Raw genomic sequence first — 25695 nt, 5'->3', positions numbered from 1 at the left:
ACAACAGGAAGTGTCAAGAATCACAGGACTAGCAGTCTTCCTCCTCTTTTGCTGTGCAGAAACCTGCTGAAGTGAATTCAGTCTAGGTTTGCTGCATGGCTAATGTCACAAGAAGCTGTTGGGGAACATGTACTAGACCAAATCATACTAGTCTAGCATTGAGTTCATCTCACAACTTGTTCAGTAGCAGCAGCAAGTTAGAAAATAGCTTTTAAAGTGTTGCATTTATGATGTAAATTCTGGTTTTGGTGTTGTGTGACAGACTACTGCAATGTACAGTGCTGTGTATCCTTTAAAGGGGTTTTCCTCAGTGTGCATTGAGTCATCATGTTCATGTGGCTTCTAACTACAGCAGATATTGTTCATCTCTAATTATCTTTTTAATTAAAAAGGTTCAAAAGCATGAAAGGATCTGTGGCTAAAACTAGATTTTAAAACTGAAGGCTCTTTCAGAGTCTCAATTTAAATTTCCTTAGCTGAATGCTCACCAGACTACTTGCAGTCACACACTAGACCTGTTTTACCACATCTTTGGTTTGGTTTCTGAAGCCATCCCAGTTGCTCTTCTCTTGACCTTCACAAACTACAAGAAGATAAATCTGCTTTTAAGCAGAGAGAACAATGGCTGGATTGCTTAATTCTTAAAATTAGGTTTTTTACCAAACTCAGCACAGGGTCTGCATGGAAGTTGTGAATGTTCATGCCCTGGGGGTTCAGAAGGCTTCCCCTTGTGCTGGCATCTTATTGCTTTGTGTTACCATCTCAAGAGGGAGTGCTGATGGGTGCACAAGTAGGCTGTGCCTGTGTTTAACCTGTTGGTGATCAAGTTGATGCCCTGTTTACCTTCTGCACTTGACTTTCAGCTGCCTGTGAAACCCTTCTGTCCACAACATCCCAGATCCAGAAGCAGGTGATAGCACACTGTGCCTGCAACACAAATGAACCAGCAGGGTTCTGACAGGATTCGTCTGAAGGTTTCTGTGCTCTCCTCCCAGTGACCTTTCTTTCTTCCCATTGTACCCTCTTCATGTGTTCCGTCCCAGTTTTCTTACATTTAATATCACTTTGCTTGAGTTATCCTAGTGTCACCTTCTTACCCCCAGCCACCAGCAGTTGCTGACAGCCCTGTAATAGCACCCAGTACAGGCATATTGCTTGCCTGTGAGCTGTGACTGAAAAACTATTCAACATGTGCATGCTAAAATTGCTTGCCAGGAATTACTTTGACTTACTAGATGCTTAGCTTGGCAGCAGTGAATAACCCCAGGAACTCAAGTGTGGGAGACAAATTACATGTTCATATCCAGATTTCATAAAGTCGATTTCCATCAGTAGTGTGGTTTTAATGCATTTTGTATCCCTAACAAAATATACTCGCTCTTTATTGAACAGAAAAGTGATTCAAGAAGCCTTCAACTACATGCTTTTCAGTGTTGCCAAATTTCTTTTCCAGTTCATAGTCTCAAAAGTTCAGTATGGGAAGAAATGGCACAAGGAGTAGCTGTTAATGTGCAGTGGAAAGACAGTCACCCTCTTAATTTAGAGCATTTGTTGTCTTTGAATGGGAAATGGACCATCTTAAAGTAGGCTTTCTTTATCTGCTCTCTAATTTAATAATTAAGTTCAGGGCTATTAAAAGTTCAAAGACTCCTGTCACTAATTCAGCCTGGTTGTAGTAGAGTGTACCTTCAAAATATTTATTCAGGCTATAGTCTCAGCTTGCCAGTGGTGAACTTTGTTTTCAAAGTGATGGGCACTTAATGATTCCTTCACTTCTGGCTGAATCTTAGAGCACTCCTAGCTCCTGAAGCCAGACTATAAGCAAACACTTTGCATGATGCTTCTAGGACCTCACCCTTTCTTTCTTTAGTGGAGAGAGAGCTTCAATTTGAATTTGATGTTTTGTTTTTGTATTGAAATAAGAAAATAAAATTTAAAATTTTTATTTAGTCCTTTATGGAGCCCTAGTATGGCAGGGAACCATGTTTCTGCTTAACCAGTTTATAGATCAAATACTCCTGCTGATGTTATGTGAAAGGAAACTCTCCCTCTTCATTGAGAGGGTTTTTTTGGTTGATTTGCTTTAAATTTTCAGGTCTAAAGTAGTTCTAAAAGTATTTATTGTAGCACTGGGTCCTTTGGTGTTTTTTTGCATCAGCAAATGTACATCTCTCATGGGCCCTTTAAGCAGAGACTTCCAAAAAACTTTATTCATTTTACAGTACTTATCTTCCCCCATGTCAATGCATTCTGTCTGTTCAAATACATTTAGGATAGTTTTCCAGTTCTCAAGGTGTCAGACTATGCAGGTGCCAGCCCAGGGCTGAGGACCTGCTCTATGCCCTGCAGCATGACTGGAAAAATAAGGCACTATGCCAGGGAACTCAGCTTCCCCATCCTCTCCAAAGCTGACAAAAGCATGTGTCAGTGGGAGGACCTGGTGCTTATCGGGGGCTTGGTTATAGTTTAAAAACCTTGGTTCCTAATCTAACCAGCAGCGTTTTGAGGACATCATATTTTGTGGTGAACCTTAAGAATTTAAAAGTGTGTTCTGGGGGGTAGTTTTTTCTCTGTTGCTTTCACTCCTTCTCTGTCATCTGAGTTGTTCATGATCTCACCAAAGAAGAGAGGCTTCGATGCAGAAAGACCGATATGCGATTACACAATATGGTTTAGAGGTTTGATTCTGTTCCAAAATGAAACAAAGCAGAACCCAACTTGATGTGCTCCTATGCCTTGATCCATTTTTTACAGTTACACTGATTTTTTTGAGAAACAGGTACAGCTTTACTCAGTAATGTTCTGTTGAAGCAAAACTCTGCAATTCACAGGCTTTGAAAAGATAGTTGGGAGACAAAAAGGAAGAGAATTATCTGATGAAATATTTTTTTGATTTATTTTTTAATTAATTTTCTAATGTCAAACCTGTCTCAAACTTAATGTTTTCACTCTGGAAATATCCATGTCCTACTTAAGTAATGAAACGAGAAATAAGGAAGATGTTTTCAGAAAAACAAATACCAGTAAAATCACTTCAATTGTATCAAACTATTTCAGTTCTAGGTAGTTACATGTTCTGGCAGAGCATGCTTTCAGTATGCTAAAGACAAATTTGCTACCAAAAATGAGTTTTTAAAGTGCAGATACCAATTGCTTATTTCCCGTAAAAATTTAGCCATACATGGAAGATGGCCATGGAAGATGTGTTTTGGTCTGGTTGCTCTTGGTTCTTCTATTCCATTTCTCAGCTGCTCAGGACAGGCTGTTTCAACTGATCTTTTGCCCTTGTCTCCCCACTGACACAGATTTTCTTCCGTGCTTCCTGTTTCCATAACAATGTTGGTTTGCCACATTCGCCCTCTGTGAGCTGGGGGCATCCATATGAAAGCAGTCCCCCTTAGGGTCTTCAGGCCCATTTCTACACACTTTTTCCTTCCTACTCCCCTGCTGATGCTGTTTCCCATGCTCCTGCATTCATATGTTTGCGTGCAGAAAAACCCAGTCTCAAGAGTGGCCCAGAACTACCCAGCTGGAGCTTGGACACGTAGTGGTCATGTTGGCTTTCTTTTTGCACTGCATTTATTTCACGCATCAGCAGCTTCCACTGAGGGCAAAGCAAGTTCAGGGAAGTTTATCCCTGTTTCTCTAGATGGTTGCCATCATCTCAAAGGGTTTCAGTGCACTCAGAAAATTACCAGCTATTCTGTGATAACATCATTGCTTGCGCAGCAACTGAGACACTTATGTTCTCTGAGCGGGTGCCGAGTTTCTGCAGCAGGAATGTTTTGTCCCCCACTCAGAGGCCAAGGAATTCAGCTTATGTTGCTTTAAAGATATAAATGTAGATATTTCACTCTATCAAAACTGGCAAATAAAAGTCTGTGACTTTTAACAGCTGGCAAGACTTCCCAGCAAATGGAAAGACTTGTAAATCACATAGACTGGGCAGGTTGCTCAGCAGATGTACATGATACAGCTTTCAGAGATACAGTATTAAAAAAAAAAAGACAAAATAATTATTATTTTTTAACTTTCAGTGAGGAAAAAGACACATAAGTCTTGATAAATTCTTCCTAGCAGTAGACCATTCTTTCTTTAAAACATATCTATTTCATTACATCAGCACTTTTGTCCCCAGCATTGTGCTTGTGTTTATTATCTGTTGGGGTCTCCAGGAGCATGGTTTTCTGCTTCTTTTTTCCTTCAGGATCTCGGGTCACCAAAAAGGGCATTCAATGCCCCAGGACTATTCTGTGGCTGTCACTTACTACTACATAGTGTTGCACATACTACATGATGACTGAGCTCTTTGTTGCTTGTATAGGCACAAACTGAAATATTGTTCTTATGAATCCATCCATTTTCTCAAGTCAGATCTGGAAGAAAGTTACCACTACATGGAGAAAGGGGTCAAAAAACATGCAGGATCAAAATCGCTGCAGAAACGTATGTAATTAAAGATCCCCACTTACAGTTACCCAGAGGTGTTTTTAATTAGCTAGTCAATTAATCAAGCTCTGTGGTATTTTTTTGCTTTATTCTGTAAGCCCCATTAGCATAATACTGCTTTGTACCAAGTGCAGATCTTAATGAAATCTGTCTGCAGATGGTCAGTACCATCATCCACATAAAAAAAAAATCTAATTTTCTCAGAAATATTGTTAGATTTATGTTATGAATCTTTTTAATCTTGGTTGACTGATGGTTATTATAAGCAAAGAGCTGGAAATCTCTAAGTGGTAGCCCGGTTGCTTTCTCTGGCATTTCTGTGACTTCTTGGCTTGCCCTGTCATATAGGTCTCTTAATTATTGCAGTCAATTTGTTTGCTTGTTTAGAATGGTGGCACTTTTGCCTCTAAAGACCTGGTGAAGACATTGCTGATGCTCCAGACAATTTCTTATGAGCTCTATAAAAACTCTTGGATGTCAGTGAGCCACAACTGGGGCTCATTTACTTTTACTGTCCAGCTACTTAAGCAGTGGCTCCTTATGTCCAGGTTACTTCTGAAAGAGCATCTCAGAGTGGCCCAGCATGAATCTGTTCTTTTTAACACCTGCATCTGCACCGAGGTCTGCTTTTCATGTCTTTGGCTGGTTCTGCTGGTTAGCTTGGTCCTGTGGTTACGTTTGCTACCTGTAGCACAGCACCTCAGTGTTGCTGTGGACTGCTGAAACATTTGCTCTCTCTGGGAAACTGCTGGGATGGTTGTTGAGCTCCTGACTGTTTTGGGTTGCTGGCAGGGGCTGGCAAGTTGCAGACTGCTGAGGGAAGCAGGCTTTCAGAGCCTAATGGCTTGAAGCCAGCAGTTTATGTGTTTATCCCTTGTTTCCTGCATCTCAGATGGCTTTCTACCCAGCTGGGAACACTGCCTGATTGCTTGCTCTTGGGTCCTGTTTTTTCCCTGTCCTGGTGTTGTGTACTGACCTGCCTGCTGAAGGAATGAGAGGCTTCTATCTTTGCTGATGTCTTGGAAATGTTCAAGGATGGGGTTGCCCACAGTCTTTGTAAGTTTTTCCTAAGCAAAATCTGGCCTGGCTGAATGCTTTCTGAAGTCTGGTTCCTATTTCATTTGCCTGAGTTAGTTATTTGTGCTTGCTGTGTCCTGGCATATGTTGCCTTCTCTTTCCTCCAGTTACCTGTGCAGGTAGCAGTGATCAGCTCCAGAGGGTTTGACGTGTTTCTTGACTGGTCTCACCAGCCTTGGCTGAGGGCTGTGACCATACAGAGAGGCCCTTTTTTTTCTTTGAAACGACTGGTGGTTTCCTAGTTAAATGCCTGTATTTCTGCGCAGCTGAAAGGCTCCCTGGCTGCCAGAGGGGCTATCTGCACAGAGGCACCCCACAGGAGCACGTCCTGGCCACACAGACCTGATTTTGAGCACCCAGCACTATGTCAGCCTGGTGAAACTGGAGCCAAAATGTGCAGCTGTTTACTTTCCCCTTGCGGTGAGAGCAAGGCCTCAAAGGCAAATATTTAATGAGTCAAGGGAAAGGTGGAATTTTCCTGTCTTTCTTTTAATTTAAAAGAAAATCAGGGCAACCAACCCAACTCCTTTTTTGAGGCTATGATGGGGGGGCTTGCTGCCCCCGTGCTGTTTGGGTGGTGCTCCGGTCTGCATTTCCCTTGAGGGTGGCACAAGCCAGAGCTTCCTGCCCTGCAGCCCTGTTCATGCCCCTTCAGTTTGTAAAACCAGCAGTATTACATGGTCATGTAATTTGGATGGCTGGAGCAATCAAAGTCCTTTGCTATAAAGCACAGGGAGAGAGGTCCCCAGGAGAGAGGATAAGCAGTAAGGGGCAAGGATGGTGTAAGCCAAGAGAGCTGAAGGCAAAGTAGGTGTACCCATACCATGAAACATCTGGAAGGGGTTGAGAGTTGAGCCTCTGCCATTGTGTTTTACATTTCTTTGTGTCCCTTGAACCCTTAAATGCAAGCTGAGGTGTATCAAGAGTGAAAGGTGTTAAGTGAAGCCAGTGGAAGGTTGGTGGTGCATAGATGTAGGCATGCTTAGTTTCAAGGAACCCTGTGTCCTGTCTTAACAGCTTGCACCATGTTGTGCTTTTCAGATTCCCTTCTACAAGGAGATGTGCAAGGGTATTCAGGCTGGTGAGATGTGTGAGAAGTTGGTGGGATATTCTGCCGTGTACAAAGTCTGTTTTGGAATGGCCTGTTTCTTCTTTTTGTTCTTCCTGTTCACCATCAAAATTAACAACAGCAAAAGCTGCCGGGCATACATTCATAATGGGTGAGTATTCATTTCTGCTTCTCTTTACAGGCTTGTCCTGCTTACTTTCCAGTTGGGTGTAGTAATAGGTCAAAAAAAAACCCAAACCAGAAAAAAATATATTATTTTACCGCTTTTGTCAGAAATAACACACTAACATGAAAACTAAAGTGGCAATTGGTCATCAAAGGCTGTTTTTTCAATTCTCGGGCTTTAAGTAGAGATTTTTCATGGTACTCGAGTTGAAGACTCAAGTCTATTGCAACCAGATGTTGTTTTTTTTAACTCTTTTCCAGATTCTGGCTTATTAAACTTATACTCCTGGCAGCAATGTGCTCAGGAGCCTTCTTCATTCCCGATCAGGACACTTTCCTCAACGGTATGTCCTTCCTGTTTTGTTATGCTGCTTTATTCTGTACCACCTTGTGAGAGTTTATAAATCCTAAAGGTCTGGTCAGTGTGACTATTGTATTGTATTGTTTCTTCAAATAAAGCCAGTATAGTCCAGGTGTAAAAGGAATATTTGTGGGGAACTGAGTATACAAAATTAAAAAAAAATGGTAATTTTCTGTATGCTGTAAAGAGCATGGTTTTTTCTGACAAGAGCAGGCCATATGAGTTAGGATTGAAATACCAAACTCTGGCTTGTAGAGTTTTTAAGGAGCAGGGAGCTGTAATGGTGCACAAGAAGTTGTGCACTCCAGAACACAGAGCCACTGGTGGTTTGACTTGTGCAGGTAGCTCTGCCATAGCTGCACGTAGCCATGTGGCATGTTGGAGAGGTGCCAGCACTTAAGAGGACACAGGGACCTGCCAGGTGCTGGTGTTTGCAGGCATGAAACCTGCAGTGCCACAGAGGAGTGTGGGATATTGTTAACTTTCAGGATTGTGGCTTAAATACAGTAAAATTAGACTTCTTGGGGCGTGTTGTGAGTGCTCTACTGAGGATGCTGTCCCCAAAACATTTCCAGTTTTGGAAGATGCCCTGGCACCACACTGGCATGCTGATACTGGACTAGTGCTTAAATGTCAGCTCAAGGAGGAGGGCTTCTCCCAGGCTTTTTGTTGGCTAGGAGCAAAAATGCCAGTAATACTGAAGTGAGTTTGTGCTCTTCAGGTTACCATGTGCTTGTATACCCTCAAGCTGTTGAGTCTGGGCAGCTGGAAAGAGGTGGGATCAGTAATGCAAAGGAGCAGTTGTGTCAGCTTCCAAAAAGGCTTGACTGGTTTACCTGTGTCTTCAAGGGAGGGAAGACTTTCTGTGTCTTTCTGTGAGGGAAAAGATTAGAGAGGGCAGACATATTATGAGCAGAAGTCAGGGAAACTGGGAAAACTAAGGTAAAACTAAGGTAAAAACACTTAGGAAACTAAGGTAAAAAACACTTCAAGTAAGCCACTGATAGGTATAATTAAGCTTCTTGCTCTTACTACTAGCTGTTTGTATCGTCCTGGTTTAGTTTGATGCTCTAGAAATGAAGGACACCTTATCCCTATTTCCCTCTGAAAAGGTTAATGGTTGGGCCTGATTATCTTAAAGGTCTTTTCTAACCAAAATGTTTCTGTGAAGTCATGGGATGGTTGGTTGTGTGTGCTTGTCCTTAGAATCTAATCATTAGTGGGATTAGAAAGATGTAGTGCAAGTCATTGTACCCATGAGCAGGGAAGACTGCCTGTGAGCTTTACAGGCAGCCCTTTCATGGTCAGGAGTTGCAGGAGCTGAAGTGTTTGGAGAAAAGGGGAAACAATTTTTTGTGCTAAACAGAGTTCTGGTTTTTGACATCAGTCTGACCTAGTGTGGAGTTACAGCGTAACAAGTGTTCTTCCCCAAATAAATTATTGGCTTTTCTCTCTGAACCTGTATTCTGCATATCCCAGTAAACTGCCCTCTTGACTTTGAAATTTACAGATGATTTGGGTATTGTGTGGTTTTGTTTTCCCTTTTTTCTCCTTCCATGAGGAAACTTATGCTGTCATGTTTTTTGGGTTTTTTTTGGTAGGGGCCACTGTACCACAGTTTGCTTATTTCTTGCCATGTTTCCCATGCTTAGTTTGTTAATCATGGGGAAGTGTGCAAGCACTAGGTTTATGTGGGCTCTAGTGTAAATCCATACTGGCCATGCTAACCTTATCTATAGTGGATCTGTAAAACATCCTGCAGAGGGAGATCCTGGGAGTCTGGCTTTTAAAATACTGCATTGGTGGTCTGCAGAAAAAGCTGACTCAACCTCTCCCAAACACTCATGTGTATCTTGTTCCCTGACTATTTTTATGTGCTATTTTACATGCTACCTTTTTCAGGTTTTTGTTTTGTTTGTTTGAAGTACAGAATGCTTATCAAGTGCATATAATGCATTAAGCAAACCCAGACAAATGAAATTTTTGCTTACTTTCAAATAATGAGCTTATGATACAGTAAGAAAAAGAATCAATATCTGCATTACTTTCTTTATGGTAACATGCCCTGACTGTTGTGTTCTTCCACTTAACTGATACAAGCTTTTTTAAAAGGAAAATACAATACTAGAAAATTTCTGAACTTTGCTAATACATTTCTGAAATAAACAGCACATCTAGAGTCACTTACAGGCTATGTACTGCACAGCAGCACAACTGTATATGCAACTAAACTTTTACATAGGTATCTGTATTTACTCAGAAACTTCTGATGTGCACATAAGAGATCTGTTGTCCCAAGTATCCAGACAGCTACCCAAATGTACTATATGTAGGTCAATGGTTAAGTAGTCAAATAAAAAAAACCAAAACAACAAACCTGTCTTAAAAGTAGCTGGTGAATGCCAGGTGTTCCCATCTCTCTTTGGGAGTGGTTCAGGACAGAATTTGTAAATACCTTGTTTTCCTGTGGTACTGGAATCTGGAAGGGAAGAAATTGCCCTTTGTACTACTGAATTCCAGTACTTTTCAGTTCCAAGGTTAGATTGCTATGAAATACTTTCACACCACCTCCCTCCCACCAGCCATAAATAAAGGTTTCAGTATTTTCTGTCTGAATATAGTAATTCATAGTCTCCACCAAAATTCTCTAGGTTAAGGAAACATCTAGTCCTAACATTCTTATTTTGAAAGTGTAGCAGGTTGCAAGTGGATTTAAGCAGCGAGCTCATCTTGCATTAGCTGAGGTGGCCTTTCAGCTGAATTCTCTCACCTCCTGCTATGTCCTGTGAGATTGAGATACTCAAACCACATAATGGCTCCACCTCATAGAGAGTAATTCCATTTTATCTCAAGGGAAAGGCTACTGCAGTTTGACCTATTTTCTTTCTCTCTGCCTTGCAGCCTGGCGCTACGTAGGAGCCACAGGAGGCTTCCTTTTCATTGCCATTCAGCTCATCCTGCTTGTTGAATTTGCACACAAATGGAATAAAAATTGGTATGTGTTGGGCAAGTAGTTATTTACATAAAATTCTGAACAATACATTTCTCATAACAAAGAATTTAGAAGTAGCATGGATATAATTTCTGAAAGAAGACACTTTAATGTCAATATTTAGAGCTGTTCATCTTTGCTTCTACTTTCTCCTTCTCAGCAGAGATGTTTCTTCTTTATTCACTTCTACTCTGCTGATTTATTCTTAACCTGAATTGCTTGGCTTACAGTAAGTAGTACCATGTTGAAATGCAAATACCTCTTAGAGTTGTTTTGTGTTTTATATGAAAATAAATGTTCTAGAGGTTTATTTGAGAATGATGCAGGAGAATAAAGCTGAATTTGCAAAATGTAACAGTAAAACTATATGCAGTGATATAAAAAGGTAAATCCTGCTTTTTTGTTTGTCAGCTTAATGCATATGAATTTATGTTGATTTTCTCTATATGAGAGCTACTACTTTCCTGTCAGTTTCTTCACTTCCATCTAAACATGCAAGATTTCATCATCAACACACATATATCCCATTTTGGCATTGACTTAATTACTGTTTTAAGCCTATTTGCTATTATGTTATTAACCCTTATCCTATCATTTATTTAAAAAACGTAATAGTCCTCCTACATATATATAGAAACTCTTGCCTCACCCTCCACCCTTTCTGTCTCATTTCTTCTTCTGAAAACCTTTGTAGTCCTATCATAGTTAGCATGACTATATCATATCCAGTAAGCATACTCAGTGTGCCTTTGCTTTCCTTGTGTGAGGAGCACCACTTGCTAGCTGAGCCTGGGAGAGTTCCCCATGAGGAGATCCCCAAAGTATCAAGCTGAGATGTGCTGACAGGCTGATCCCAGAGACTGGAAGATCTGGGATTCACACTGGGCTGTAATTACAGAAGCAGCTGGGCATCATAATACAGAGGATAAACACTAATGCTGAGGAATGTTTCCTCTGTTTCATGGGAGGAACCTTGCAGGACCTGTGTTGGTGTAGTGATGTACACATGCTTCAGGAAAGTAAGCAGTGTCTTTTGTGTTTGAGGATATGAACTGTTTAGCTATAGTGTTATTCTGGGGGGGAGGGGAGGAAGGAAGACAAAAAAAAAAAGTGCTTGTCTCTTTTCCCAGGACTGCAGGTGCAAACCACAAGCAGATGTGGAATGGTTTGCTTGCCCTGGTCACCCTCATCTTGTACTCCGTTGCTGTGGCAGCCCTAGTCCTCATGGCTCTTTTCTACACACGTTCAGAGGGCTGTATGTACAACAAGGTCCTGATTGGTGTCAATGGTGGCCTGTGCCTCTTCGTGTCACTGGTGGCCATATCACCCTGTGTCCAGAATCGTGAGTCTGCCAACCTCTTGTCTTGGGTTTCTGGTGCTTCTACAATTGTGTGCCTGAAGGCATGAGCCATGTTCTGGGCAGGAACAGTCATGAGAATTCAGAATTAGTGCTGCTGTTGCCCCTCTCCCTTTATGTACACTGTGAAGTGCTGCTGCTGGTCATCATCTCAGCATCTAAAGCTACAAAAGTGTGTGAAATTTCGGGTGTGCCATCAGACAGACATACTGTAAAGGTACCTTGCGTGCTGCTGGTGGCTGGTAATGTGTTGTGGAGCTTACACAGTTCTTGCAGTGGTAGAAGGTGAGGTAGCAGCTGTCAGACTTACTCACTGTGGTTCACTTTTGACTTGCTTGTGGTTTACCACCTGTGAAGTTTGGACCTCGCATAGTTAACAGCTGTACTTCATGCTTCAATGTATTGTATGTGTGCTGTTAGCATCTTGCATGCATTGGACCTGGACATAGTAATTTGAGTGACTCCAACACAAATTTTACAGGCAAGTAAAACCACCATAGCAGCTTGTTGATACTTTTGGAAGGCTTCAGACACAGTATTTAGGGATATGGCTTATTTGAGGACTTGTTAGTGTTAGGTTAATGGTTGGATTCAAAGATCTTGAAGATCTTTTTCAACCAAGGTTATTCTGTGATTCTCTGAAAGCTGGTGCTTTAGGCAAGAGTGGGGGGGTGATTTTTTTCTTATATAGGAATCTTTAAATGCCTTTCTAAAATGGCAAGAACTAAAGAATGCCCTTTACATGCCACAGGAAGTTTATCTGAACTGCCTCAAGATTTAGGAACTGCTTTAAATAAAACACAAAAGATACTCTTCTGAAAGATGCTAGTGTGCAGTTCTTTAAAGAATACAATTTTTTTTTCCAGCTTGTTAATTTGTCTGCAAAAATCACATATTTTCCACTTTCTTGTAAAGGCCAGCCCCATTCTGGTTTGCTGCAGTCAGGAGTTATCAGCTGCTACGTCATGTACCTCACTTTCTCAGCTCTCTCCAGCAAGCCACCAGAAACTAGTAAGTTGTATAATGCTTTATGTAAATGCTTTGAGATCTGCCATGTATTAAAAGCAAAAATTCAGTAAACTTGAATTAACAAATTCAGGGATATAGGAATTCTAGATTTGATCTTTCCTACCCTATGCAGAAAAAATGGCAAAAACTAAAAAAAAAACAACAAACACAACTGTCTGGCAGAGAGTTTGCAATTGTGCAAGTGCAATTGGCACTTTCTGTGTTCCTTAAATGCTTTGGTCTGGGGGAGGTTACCTTACCTTGTATCTGTTGCACCAGGGCAGTTCCAGCCTGTTTCCTATGGGCAAGTTTCCCAGAGTCTTGTAAGCCCATTCCTCCTGTGGCAAGTGCATGTCCTCATACAGCAACATGTGACTAAGCACATAATCTGTTTGGTGACATAATGGGAAAGGAGTTGGAACAAATGGGTCTTGATGCCATGTAAAGAAGATGGGTGATCAGTTCCATCTAACAGTTTACTAGGTCCACCACTTATTAGTAGGTTCTGGCCATCAGAGTGGATAATAAACTAATTTTTCCTAGAATTGGAATGCTAGATAGCCTTAGCTCTGGACTGCTAATGAAGCAAAACTTGAGTACCATTCATCTTTCATTTTAAGAGACAACATTCTGAGAAAGGACTTGGAGTTATGTTGCAGTTGTTTAAGATGATGCTGTTCTTCAGCAGATTTCCTGTACTCTAGTTGCTTTCTAAGCGGTGGCATTGCAAACCAGATGCAGGGAACTCACCAGTGTTTTAAGTTCTTTATGTTACAAAACCCCAGCAAGACCTAAACAGTAATACCTCAAAGTGTTTCCTTTTCTCAGGTAACCATCAGCATTCTGTTCACTTAAAGAGGACTGTTCTGGTTCCAGCTAGTAATAATAAAAAAAACCTTTGTTATTGCTCAACTTTTAATGTTGAATAGTTCAAACAGCATTAACTGGGGAAGTGCAAAGTTCTTCCTCACCAAGTCAGAGGACTCAGTTTATTTTTAACCTGGGTGTAGCCTTTACTGCATTTTTCCCTCTGCCCCTACAAAGAGTTGTGCTGTGCCTGTGGGGGTGCAGTGTGGCTGCTGGAAGGAAAGAGGAGGTTGAAACACAATTTGCCTTAAACAGCATTGTCTCATAAAGCTCTTGATTTGCCATAAGATGCAGCCATAATCTTGCTCTGTAGTCATGCTGTGGACTACTTCTCTGCCATGTCTTGGCTCCCCATAGGCACCAAAAGCCAGATGCAGCTTGGCATCAAGGACTAAATTGGTTTAATTTCAGGGACCTAGAAGTAGTGTTTTCTTAGATACTAAGGTAAAATCTTCCATATAACTGGTGTATCTATTCTTACTATGTATACCAGTCTGAGAATGAGGCAACTACACACCAGCTACTTTCACTGAAGATGAATTTCATAGAGTCCTCAAGGCTCCTCTGCCATCAAAGAAATGTATGGTCTTGGATCTGTACTACCTTATATGTAATCTTATCTGGCTCTGTGGCCTTGGGAGAAGTGTTAATAAAATTTCAAGATTTTATTTCTTGGCTTACCAGACATGCATTTTTCTTGATTGTCTGTGCCAATTAGACACAGTCCCCTACATTTGGTTTGCCTGAAATATAGAATCTGCCAGGTCAGATTTACAGATTTTTATAAAATGATCTTTTAAGAAGTATAGAAACAACTATATAGAAACAACTGAGGTGTACCTATCTATCCAGTGTCTGAAGTAATAAAAGTATTTCACTGAAAACCTTCAGTCTGAACACTTCCTCAAAATGCAGTGTAATGAGCTTTCCTAACTCTTCTTTTTGTTCTGTTTTGTGAAGTCCTGGATGAAAACAATCAAAATATCACAGTCTGTGTACCTGAATTTAGTCAAGGCCTGCACAGAGATGAAAACCTGGTGACTGGCCTGGGTACTACTATTTTGTTTGGCTGCATTTTATATTCTTGGTAAGTCTAGAAGTTTGCAGTTACATTTATCTCACTGTAAATGCAATGTCTCAGTCCAACTAGCAAAGGTTACAGCAGGCCTCATGCAGACAAAATAGTGTGGAGAAGTAAAATAGAACTGAGCTGGAAGGTTCATATTCTCCTCTGTTTCAGAATGGTTAGATGTTTTAGCCAAAAATATTCAACAAGCTAATACAACTTCTGAAATAAATATTTTTTATTAAAACTTATTAGAGCTATTTACATCTGGAGGTAAAAAATTTCCATCTGGCCATGGTGCTTTGATTCTGTATTTACTGTTTCTGAAAGAAAAAGTCTGTAGTTTTGTCCATCTAAACAAGCTATCAGAAACTTCTGTAGCCTCTTGGCAGAGACTATGACTATTCCTTGAGTGTCTTAAAAACAAACAAAACTGTTAGGGAGGGTTTAGGTCTTCCTTTGTCCAAGTGATGAGCAGAGTACTGCCATCAGGATTTGCTAGTGTTCTGAAAATACCTGGTAATGCCCAGATAGCTGTGATGCTCACCTTGTATTGCTGCAGCTCACATCAGCAAATTAAGTCATGCTTTGGGACAGGGAGGGGTGGGAGTTTCTGATAATTGAAAGGTGATGTCTCACTTGTTCTGGCTGAGGAGCAAAAGCACAGCCTGCCTGCTACAGGTTTTGAACAGGTTCTGCTTCTGAATCAGTCCGCTTCAGAATTAACATATGAAAGCTTCATAATTCTGAAATGAAAACAAGGAGCTTTTCTACTGTCAAATAAGCATGTGTATTCCATTTAATTTTGATATGAAATACATGAATGATCTAGTTCACATCAGTACGGTATTTCCAGTGCCTCAGGAAGGTGTTTCAGGAATGCAGACAACCTCCATGTAGCCTGCAGGGGAGGTGGGCCATGGAGCTGGAGAGAAAAGGCCTGCAAGGGTAATGTGTTGAAGTATTGCTTACTGAGGCTCAGCCTGTACAGCGAAGCATTAACACACATCTCCCTGTGAGTAACACAAATTTAGGAGTACACATATTTGTAATTACAAAAAACTAGAAATGATTCCCTATAAACAACTGCAGTCATGCAAGAAACTGATTTCCAGCAACTGGTACAGACAGTGACCTGTTACTGCGCTGACAAGGACTTCAAAGAAGTGGTGAGACAGATTGATGGCTGTGGAGCTAGGATGAAGGCATTCGTTGTAGAGCAGGGGAGATCTCTTCTGAATTGCAAATTGGAGCACTTAGGTGTTTGCTGCTGTCTAGTGGTAAATTAATTCACTTGTCAGAATGGGACCTACTTTGAAGCTTGTGATTCAGCCTGAGTTGGCCAGTCGGCTGTAGGCTTGTTTATACTTGTGCAGAAAAAACTTTACACGTGCTTAGTGCTTGATGCTATATGCAGGTAAAAGCTTATCTTAGGCACAGGAGTAGGCAATTTCTGTTTACTGTGGTGTTGAAAAATCATTTACCTTTTGCTGAGGGTTTTGACACTTACCTTGTTTTGCTTCTAGTTTGACCTCAACAACACGTGCAAGCTCAGAGGCACTGAGGGGAATATACGCAGCACCTGAAACTGAAGTGAGTTTTTGTTTCCTCCCACAGGATTTCTGTCCAGACTTTCTCATGTGTTTTTCTTGTTGTTTTCAGGGCTAAATGATACGTAATTAGGTGAAAACTAGGGGTTGTTTGTAGCCTGCATGATATGTGCTTCTGAGTATGGACTCAAACACTTGTCTGCATTGACCCTCTTGCAGCTCTTGCTGATCCTGTGGATGCATCTTTATGCACTGAAATTATTTGCTGGTCTTGCAGTTTATTTAACATCCTGCGGACTTCTTGCAAATATGTTGTGTTCCACACAAACTCACGTCCTCTCATTTAAAGGAAAACTCTGCTGGAAGCTATCAGCAAAAGTGGAGGCATTCTTGAACATTTTCAGTCTGGCTGTCTTTACTCTTACAGCAACTATGATCCCAAGTTCCTATCTCTTATTTTTCTTTCCACACATAAGTACCTCCTTTATTTTTGCCTATAATTTAATTTCAGTTTATATTTCTTGTCCTTGTTTCAGCAGTACAGGTTTCTTCATCCCACCTGCCTATTTATCAGCCTTTTTACTCTGGGAACACCCAGGAACCCTAGGAAATGAGTGGGGTTTTTACTGAGCAACAGTTATCTACTTAGGCTTGCTAGTGGCACAGTTAAAATGTATGCATGTATTTGGAGGACAAATTTGCATCTCTAGCTCTCTCCTAGCTGGTGTTCCTTTCATCTGCAGTTTTAACTTCCATATTTCAAGTCCTTAATCAGATTGTGAGAATTCAAAATGCAGAAGTATCTGCTGAGGCACTAGGAGTTTGCAGTAGCTGGCCATGGGGAAGCAAGTCACAATTCATTGTGTGAACATGTCAGTGCCAGGGGAGCTTCCACAGGGTGATAGGACAGGTTGCCCATGCTAGCAGTGAGGAACCAAGCACCCCATGGCTCAGCACTGAGCACTCAGACACAGCCTGGGCTGCCTGCAGGTCTGGGCAGGACCCATAAGCTGCACCTTCCTTCCCTGTTCTGAGGAGGGGGCAACCGGAGAGAAAACAGCCACCCTTCTCACCTACTGATCATCCTTTGTCACAGGAGCTCCTGGCCAAAGGCAAGGGGCCCTGGCATGTCTTGCAGCTGGAGCAGTGACAGGTTGGGGGCAGCCGGCATGGCGTGGGCACTGGATGTGTCCCCCTCACCAGGAATGTCCTCCTCCTCTGCCCCAGTGTGTCCCGACAGGATTATTTCTGGACTGTTAGATTTCAAAGAGCTGTTGATAGATTTCAAAAGCTGCTGAATGTAAATATAAAGAAATGACTGGTGAAGGGCAACTAATTGCTCTCTGATTGCCTTCCCTGTGTCAAAGGGCCTTTGTCTCCTGGCCAGGAGCATGAACGTAGCCCTGCAGTTGTTTGTGGTGCACAAAGCATCTGTTGGTGTCTGTGCTGCAGACAACTGAGATTTGCGAAGGCCCAGCCATATGTGGGCCAGCATTGCTAATTTTGACACTCTGTGTGTGCAAGGATTTAATTGCAACTGATTAAAAAGTTTGTGGGAACCCCATCACGTGCTTCGGAGTGGGAGTGTGGCCCAAGGGGAGCTCAGGCTGCTGCTGTAAGTGAGGCTTGGCATAGTAGTAGAGATATAAAAATGGGGGTTTATTTCAGGTCTTGGGCAGTGTCCTAAAAAAACGATCTTTTTAGTTTTTCATGTTTTTATGAACCCAGTGAGAACCTGTAATTGTGAATACACAGGGTAAAAACTGCCATTCAGTGTTTCTGTTGGGCTTTGATCTGGAGTGAGAAACTGAGGTATCATGGCATGTGGGTGGGTGACGAGCTGATAGGCTGCACCCAGTGGTTGGTGGTAAATAGCTCCTTTTCAAACTGGCAACCTGTCACAGGTGAAGTTCTTCACGGATAGATATATTTTTATAAGTAATCTGGATGATGGGATCCAAGTATACTCTGATAAAGTCTGATGATGATACCAAACTGGGTGGAGAAGTGGACCCTTTAGAAAGGAGAGCCACCCTGCAGGAAAACCTGGACAAGCTGGAAGAGCGAGCTAACTAGAACCTAATTAACTTCAACAAAGAGAAGTGTAAGATCTTGCACCTGGCAAAACATAATGCAAGAGTGCAGCACAGGCTGAGGATCCACCTGTTGGGAGAGCAGCTGTGTACAAACAGACCTGGGGGCCGGTGGAGAACAGACTCAGTATGAGTAAACTCAGTATGAGTGTGTTGCAGCATTAAAGAAAGCCAACAGGATGCTGGGTTCCTGTCACACCCCAGCACTGTCACCTCTCACTGAGTGATCACGAATCCCCAGATGCAGGGGCCAAACAAAATATCACATCCCACAGAGTGGGCATGTCTCTACATCCCACTGACTGGGCATGGGTGGGGCTCCCCAGAGTGGGGGTCAACCCAGGAAGATTCAGACTGGAGCTCCCTGCTTTGTAAACTCCCGCAAAGAGGAGCCTGGGTGTGGCTGGGCCCAATCGTTCTCCTCCTCTAATTGATCTCCTTTAACAACCCATTTAGGGGCATTAAGTTCAGGAATTCTCTGAGCAGTACTCAGGAGTAAGGTTATTACCCAGGAGGTTTGTATAAAAACACAACTTTACTTAAAAGTGAGTAAGATTATAAAGCATGTGAGATTACAAGTTGCAGAATTATAAATGATGGTACTTTCAAAGCAATTTTACAATTGGGTTACAATTTATCAAAACTTAAGGAAGTGGTCAAAAGAACAGGTTACAACTAACAAAACTTAACAAAGCAACAGGGAGGAAAACTTAACAAAGTTAGAAACTGTGCTACCCTCATGTGCCCAGAGAAGTTTAGAGATACAGAGAGAGAGAGAGAGAAAGATAAAGAAGTGATCTCTATATCACCACCCTTGGATCCAGTGATGATCTTGGAAGGAAGTTCAGGTTCTTGGATGGTGGGCACACATCCAGCATTTCAAGTGTGCCTGTTTTATGCCTTCTGACCCCACCTTTTCAGGGGGGGTTTTGGCATATCTTGCACAGCCAGGTGTTCACTTGGGCCCCTCCATATGGGATGACACAGCAATAACCCTTATTTCTGTGCATGTGCCCTCTCCAGTAGCCTTACCCAGAGCACACATAAGATGTCACTCTGCCTCCACAGGGTACAGCTCTCCTGCCCTGTCCCTTATCAAATAAGGACTGTCCTCCTGTCAGGGTCAGGGTGGCCATCAAATAGAGCTCCCCTTCCAGGCTTTCAGCTTATCAGGATAGCCACTAAAGGAGGGGCTGCTCCTGTGAGAATAGGGCCCTGTTTATCAGGGTCGTTACTCAAATGAGAGTCTCTCCTTGAGGGAACAGACCCCAGATGGCTATTGAATGAGGCCTCCATCCAAGCACAGTGTCCACTTTGTCAGGGCTGCTCTTTTGAGACAAATATTTGTTTTGGGATTCTACAGCTGCATCAACAAGGGCATCACCAGCAGAGATAAAGACGTCGTCATCCCATTCTGGTCAGCATTTGTCAGCCCACACCTATAACACTGTTCAATTTTTTTCTTCGCTATACAAAAAAGATGTGGACAGGGTGGAGGGGGTCTGGAGAAGGACCACAAAGGTGATCAAAGGACTGGCCAGCTTGCTGTACAAGGAAGGGCTGAGAGAAATGGGTTTGTTCAGCTTGGAGAAAGCAAAGCTTAGAGGACACTTTATTGCTATGCTCAGTAGTTTAAGGTTGGCCACAAGGAAGATAGAGACTCCCTTTTTACAAGGAGTCACCTGTAAAAGATGAGTGGTGATGGGTTTAGATGTCTCCTGGGGAGACTGCAGTTGGACATGGGGAGGAAGGCTCTCACAGTGAGAGCCTTCTAGAGTAATCTTCCTAGGTAAGTAGTGGGTTCTCCAACACTGGACACTTTTAAGATGCAGCTGGACAGGGTGCTGGGCCATCTTGTCTAGACCATGCTTTTGCCAAGAAAGATTAGACTAGATGATCCTTGAGGTCTCTTACAACCTGGTCTTCTAAGATTTTATGACTTTATCTTAAAGGCTTACTGTCTGATTTTCGGGGTTGTTAAAAAAAACCCTTACATCTGGCCCATGTTGACCAAAGAGAGAAGCTAGCCCAAAGTGTAGAATTACAAGGATAAATTGATGTGCATGAAGTGTCCCAGCCAAACCGGGGCACACCAGATGTGTTTTTACACTGCATTCTTATACCCTTCAAGCATTCGGATGTAGTATGATTTGACTAATCAGTAACACCCACACTGCTGGTTCTTAGTCATAGTAGAACTTCAGAAAGTATTTCTGCATGATTTTTGCCACTTGTCAGTTAATCAGACGCCACCAGAGTCAGTCTTGCATCTGTGATGCTGTGAGGGTTTCAGAGATGTGTTAGAGGGGATGCTGGTATTGTCTTGGTTGTCCAGAGATATCTTTTACCCTTCATGGACAGCTCTGAGCTCTCAAGAAGGAAAGTATTTCCAGGGTAGGCCTGTACTTTAGTTTGTCTTACTTAAACATGAGCAATACAAAGTCTCCAGTGAAACTCCACTACCTCATTACATTGCAGTGTGCACTGTGACCTAATATATGTTAATTAACTTTCATACTAAAAGGGCTGATTGATGTAATAATTGGGGAAGGCAGTTTTCATATTAGAGTGCATAATCTTCATCAGATCACAAACCACAGGATTTTAACAGATGTGATGTTGGTAATGCACTAAGGAAAGCACTAACTTGTGCTGTGGTCTGATGCAGAAAATGCCCTTACTTTTCTGGTGTATTAATTTGGGTATTTATTGGGTGGTCAGCTTTAAAAAGCACTGAGGTGCAAGTCTGAAGAGGTAACTACTGAACTACTAATGTACAGCTGATTTACTGTAGCTTTTCCACCATTTTGTATTTGCAGTATTTGCAGCATTTATGTTGCCTTGAGTTATGTAGAGTAATGCTTAAAAGAACGGGTCACTTGCTCCAAATCTTACTGAGCAGGATTTTCCAAAACTCAGGAGCTGCTGTTATGAACTACTTCACAAGTTCTAATTTGGGTTTTGTGCTGGTTGGAAATACAAACCAGACTTTTTCTAAATTAGTGTCTGTAATATAAACATAACAGACCTTCCTTCCCCAACTGTTGTTCCTCACTGGAGCACAGATTCTTACCTTTCCTGTTGTCTGTTCCACAGGTAGCTCGTTGCTGCTTTTGCTGTTTGCCTGATGGAGATGGTAATTACATTTTCACTGAATTTACCTCACGTGTGGCTTTTGGTCAAAGAGTAAGGACACAATTGGAGAGCTCCTGTATCTTTATTCTTCAGCATAGAAAGCTGAAGCAACTGAAGCGCTCAAAGTTATGATAGGGAAGGAAAAAAAGAGATGTAACAATACAATTTTAAAACAACAGTCTAGTTATTAATTCCTTAAAGGACGCTTCATTACTGAAACAAAGAGTAGACTGGTCTTTGTGTGCTTGTGGGTGTGACTGCTGGAATTTTGGCTCAGAGCAGCACAGGACTGCAGTTCAGGAGTGAGTTAGGAAGGGCGTGTACTGTTTGCAGACCTAGTACAGTCAGCATTATCAGCTTGGACTTGCCAGAGGAATATACAATAGATAGAGCAATTTAAATAGTCCAAATTCTCAAAAACTAGCCAGTGGGCCAGGAAGTTGATACAAAGCAGGATTTCATTGGCAGCCCAGTTTCTTTTACTGAAGGCTTAGGTCCGTGCCCTCAGGCCAAGTCTTGCTCTGTATCATACCTGCCTAAATCAACAACATAGATGTTTTGCTGTGTTCTTTGTGAAGTTGTCTGCTGTTTCCAGTTCTCATCAAATTTGCAAAAGCTTTCTTGTTTCCTTTGTCTTGCAGCTGATGCTGAAGGGCAGATTGAAAAAAGGGGAGGCCAGACTGTGATTTATGATGAGAAGAAAGGCACTGTGTACAGTTATGCCTACTTCCACTTCGTTTTCTTCTTGGCTTCACTTTACGTGATGATGACAGTAACTCACTGGTTCCAGTAAGTGCATTTCTTTAAAGCTGAGAAATTAATGTCTCTCAGCATTTAAGAGGGGAGATGTGAACAGGAAGTACTGCCATTAGTGTGTCTCTGTTTCTTAAGTAAGAAGCTGGATGAGATGTTGCGAATCTTTCCTGGGCAATTCTTGAGCAAGAGTTTGCTCTGTAAAGGGCTCCTCTCCCCTGCTTCCGTCTGGCAAAAGATAGGATATTGCAGTCAAATATATAATAGTGAGTTTATATTGGTTTTGTGTTTGTTTGTTTGTTTTCCCTTAACAGTTATGAAAGTGCTGAGATTGAAAAATTCTTCACTGGAACCTGGTCCATCTTCTGGATTAAGATGGTCTCCTGTTGGGTTTGTGTCTGTCTGTACTTATGGACTCTCATTGCTCCCCTCTGCTGCCCAACCAGAGAGTTCTCAGTGTGAAGACTCAGAAGGTCCTTCTCTGGTTTTCTTTTTTTTTTTTTTTTTTTTTCATGTTAAGAAAAAAAGATACAAGTAATTCTGTAGTGAGGAATCACCCGTTGCCCACTTATGTAATGTACCAGCTAATAACTTTTTAGTCAAACTGAACAAATTATTGAAGAATTTTTTACTTTTTTAAATTGTCCTGAACAAGAATTGTCCAGGGGAAAAAATTTGTTCCAAAACATTTTAGCACTGATGTGTGTAGTGTAGGTAGCACAGTTACTGCATAAACTGCAGTAAGTGAAATAGTTTTCAAATAACAGACAATCTTTGTCTGGTTTCATTGAAAAAAATCGTGGTGCAGATATATCTTCTTCCTTCCTGTGAATGTTGGGTATCTTCTCCTTTTTATACTCTTGTATTAACTTTTATCTTTACAGTTTGCAGTGATGATTTGGACTCCTGTTTTGTACAGCATATAATTCTTACAAGTAGTATCCAGATAATTTTTTTCAAAAACATAACCAAGTACATCTGTAGAAATAGAAAAAATGTAAGAATTTGACTTCCAAAACATATACTAAAAATTGCTTATCTAAATATTAAATGTATTAAATTATTGTATACCTAGATTGAGAAAGGAAAGTACCAATGATAATAGAGTATTTATTCTCTTATAACTTTAAAAAGCACCTGAATATTTTATGCAATTCAGATCTGGTCCAGTTGTTAACAGAAGGAATGTTCTATACACAAACCCTTAAACTCTGAATTTTGTCCATCTTTGCTTTGTCAGCGTAACTGAACTGCAAGTTGTATGTACTGCACAGGGTTTTAAAATACGGTACATTCTTTATTCAGAATGTTTGCTGTTGAGAAAGTGCTAATTAAGAGGCACTGCCAGTTGCTCTTAAATTTAAAAATGGAGTGCTCATTTACTTTTCTACCCTACTGTCAATAGTTGTGTCTAAAGATCTTGCAGGATCTTCAGTTCTGTTTCTGTTACTTATTTCATGATATTTTAAATATGCTTATGGTCAGAAAAGGATGGTAGTGCATCATCTTCCTTTTCTGATGGTGTGTTGGTTGCAAAATATTCTTCCTAACTGCTATATTTTTATAATCTTCATTGATGTTAATTTTGCTGTTGGGGTGGGATTGAGGCAACCAATCCATTTATCCACACTAAGCTTTTCCGGAGAGCTTCTGTTCCAAGCAGAGGGTAAGCAGTCAGAAAAACAAAACCAGAAGACACAAATGTAGCACTAGCTGCCTTACTACAAATGACTGACCTGACAATATTAAAGCCTTCCGTGTCTCTTAGTTTCATTATGTAGATCCTTGGGTGGGAGAACAAGAGCTGGGATGCCCTAAATGCTGAATTGATTTGAATCCACTACATTTGGATGTAATGAATTTAAGACCTGTGCTACTTTCAGAGGTTTTGTCTTCTCCCCCTCTCTCTGTCACTAGTTCTCTCTCTATGTACACATGCAATGTGAAACATGCAGGATATAAACAAAACCAACCAATATAGCAGTTCTGTAGAACTGCTTTTGAAGTTGGATCGAGCCTTTACCCAATGCTTACTGCAAAACAGAGTAAAACACAACATGGAGGCCAATGATATGGCCAGAACATTTGCATGCCCTATGTTCTGATGCACATCTGGTGATTAATCCTTATGTAACAGACGTCAGTTTTGCTCTTACTTTTATTAACAATTTTTGGCTGCCTTGTTGCTATGGTGTCCTAGGTCTTCTCCCCTGCTTGGAGCTTGCTAGGGGTGTGATCTTCCCAAGCCCATGAGTACTCACCACAAGTGAAAATTGCCAGTCTGGCCTCTATGCCAGGAAAGGTGATGGCGCAGATCATCTTGAGTACCATTATATGGTATATTCAGGACAACACAGACAGCATGAGTTGATGAAAGGCAGGTAGTGCTTGATTAACCAAATCTCCTCTTATGACAAGGTGACCTGCTTAGTGGATGAGGGAAAGGCTGTGGATGTTTTTTACTTGGACTTTAGTAAAGCTTCCAACACCATTTCAGATAGCATTTCCCTGGAGAAGCAGGATGCTCAGGGCTTGGATAGGTGCATTCTTCACTTGATAAAAAACTGCCTTGATGGCTGGGCCCAAAGTGTTGTGGACCACATGGTCCAGCTGGCAACTGGTCATAAGTGGTGTCCCCAGGCTCAGTGTTAGGACCAGTTCTGTTTAATGTCTGTATCAGTGATCTGGACAGGGGAATCAAGTACACCCTCAGTAAATTTGCAGGTGACACCAAGCTGGGTAGGAGTGCTGACCTACCTGAGGACAGGAAGGCTCTACAGAGGGATCTGGGCAGGCTGGATCAGTGGGATGAAGCCAGTTGTCTGAGTTTTCGTAAGGCCAAGTGCTGGGTCCTGCACTTGGGTCACAGCAACCCCATGCAAGGGCTGGGGAAGAGTGGCTAGCAAGCTACCCAGTAGAAGAGGACCTGGGGGAGTTGGTCTACAAGCAGCTGAATATGATCCAGCAGTGTGCCCAGGTGGCCAAGAAGGCCAAGAGCATCCTGGCCTGCATCTCAAACAGCGTGGCCAGCAGGACTATGGACTTGGTCATCCCCCTGTAGTCAGCAGTGGTGAGGCTGCATCTCAAACACTGTGTTCAGTTTGGGCCCCTGACTAAAAGGAGAGCATTGAGGTGCTGAAGAGAGTCCAGAGAAAGGCAGCGAAGGTGGTGAAGGCTCTGGAGCTCAGGTCTTATGAAGAGCATCTGAGAGAACTGGGGTTGTTGAGTCTGGAGAAAAGGAGGCTGAGGGGAGAGTTTCTCTCTCTTCAGCTCTCTGAAAGGAGGTTGTAGCAAAGTGGAGGTCAGTCTCTTTTCCTGAGCAGCAAATGTTAGGACAAGAGGAAATGGTCTCAGGTTGCACCAGGGGAGGTTTAGATTGGATATTGGGAAAAATTTCTTCACTGACAGGGTTGTTAGGCACTGGAAAAGGCTGCCCAGGGCAGTAGTGGGCTCACCATCCCTGGAGGAAGTTAAAAGATGTGGATAAACAGAACTTAGGTACATGATTTAGTGATGGATCTTGTCTGTGTTCTAGGTGAGTGGTTGGACTCAATGACTTTAAAGGTCTCTACCAACCAAAATGATGCTTTGATTCAATGAAATTTACAGGTCTGAAGTCTCAGACACTTATGCTACCTACCACAGTCATTAGGAGCGTCATCATGAGATCTGCAGGAAGGAGTCTCTCTCCAGAGGTGACTCTCTCGCTGCTCTTCTTGTTTGCATCTACAGGCAAAAAAGCAGTTGAAGCTT

General features: G+C 41.9%; 1 protein-coding gene across 3 annotated transcripts in view; it reads left to right on the top strand.

The window, feature by feature from the left end:
* The window catches only part of SERINC5 (serine incorporator 5), a 37882-nt gene extending 14172 nt beyond the window's left edge, over window positions 1-23710 (top strand). For 2 of the 3 annotated variants that reach the window (XM_030466992.1, XM_030466990.1), the window contains 10 exons: window positions 6568-6746; window positions 7022-7104; window positions 10023-10116; window positions 11244-11455; window positions 12386-12481; window positions 14306-14432; window positions 15938-16004; window positions 21151-21190; window positions 21831-21978; window positions 22257-23710. In XM_030466992.1, the coding sequence (XP_030322852.1) occupies window positions 6568-6746; window positions 7022-7104; window positions 10023-10116; window positions 11244-11455; window positions 12386-12481; window positions 14306-14432; window positions 15938-16004; window positions 21151-21190; window positions 21831-21978; window positions 22257-22404 (1194 nt within the window). In that variant the 3' untranslated portion in view covers window positions 22405-23710. Of the gene's footprint in view, window positions 1-5341; window positions 5506-6567; window positions 6747-7021; window positions 7105-10022; window positions 10117-11243; window positions 11456-12385; window positions 12482-14305; window positions 14433-15937; window positions 16005-21150; window positions 21191-21830; window positions 21979-22256 lie in introns of all 3 variants that reach the window. The other variant, XM_030466991.1, reaches the window with a different exon arrangement.
* The last annotated feature ends 1985 nt before the right edge of the window (window positions 23711-25695 follow it).

This window comes from Calypte anna, chromosome Z (assembly GCF_003957555.1).
Source record: "Calypte anna isolate BGI_N300 chromosome Z, bCalAnn1_v1.p, whole genome shotgun sequence".
Taxonomy (NCBI): domain Eukaryota; kingdom Metazoa; phylum Chordata; class Aves; order Apodiformes; family Trochilidae; genus Calypte; species Calypte anna.
This window is presented reverse-complemented; position numbering and strand designations above follow the sequence as displayed.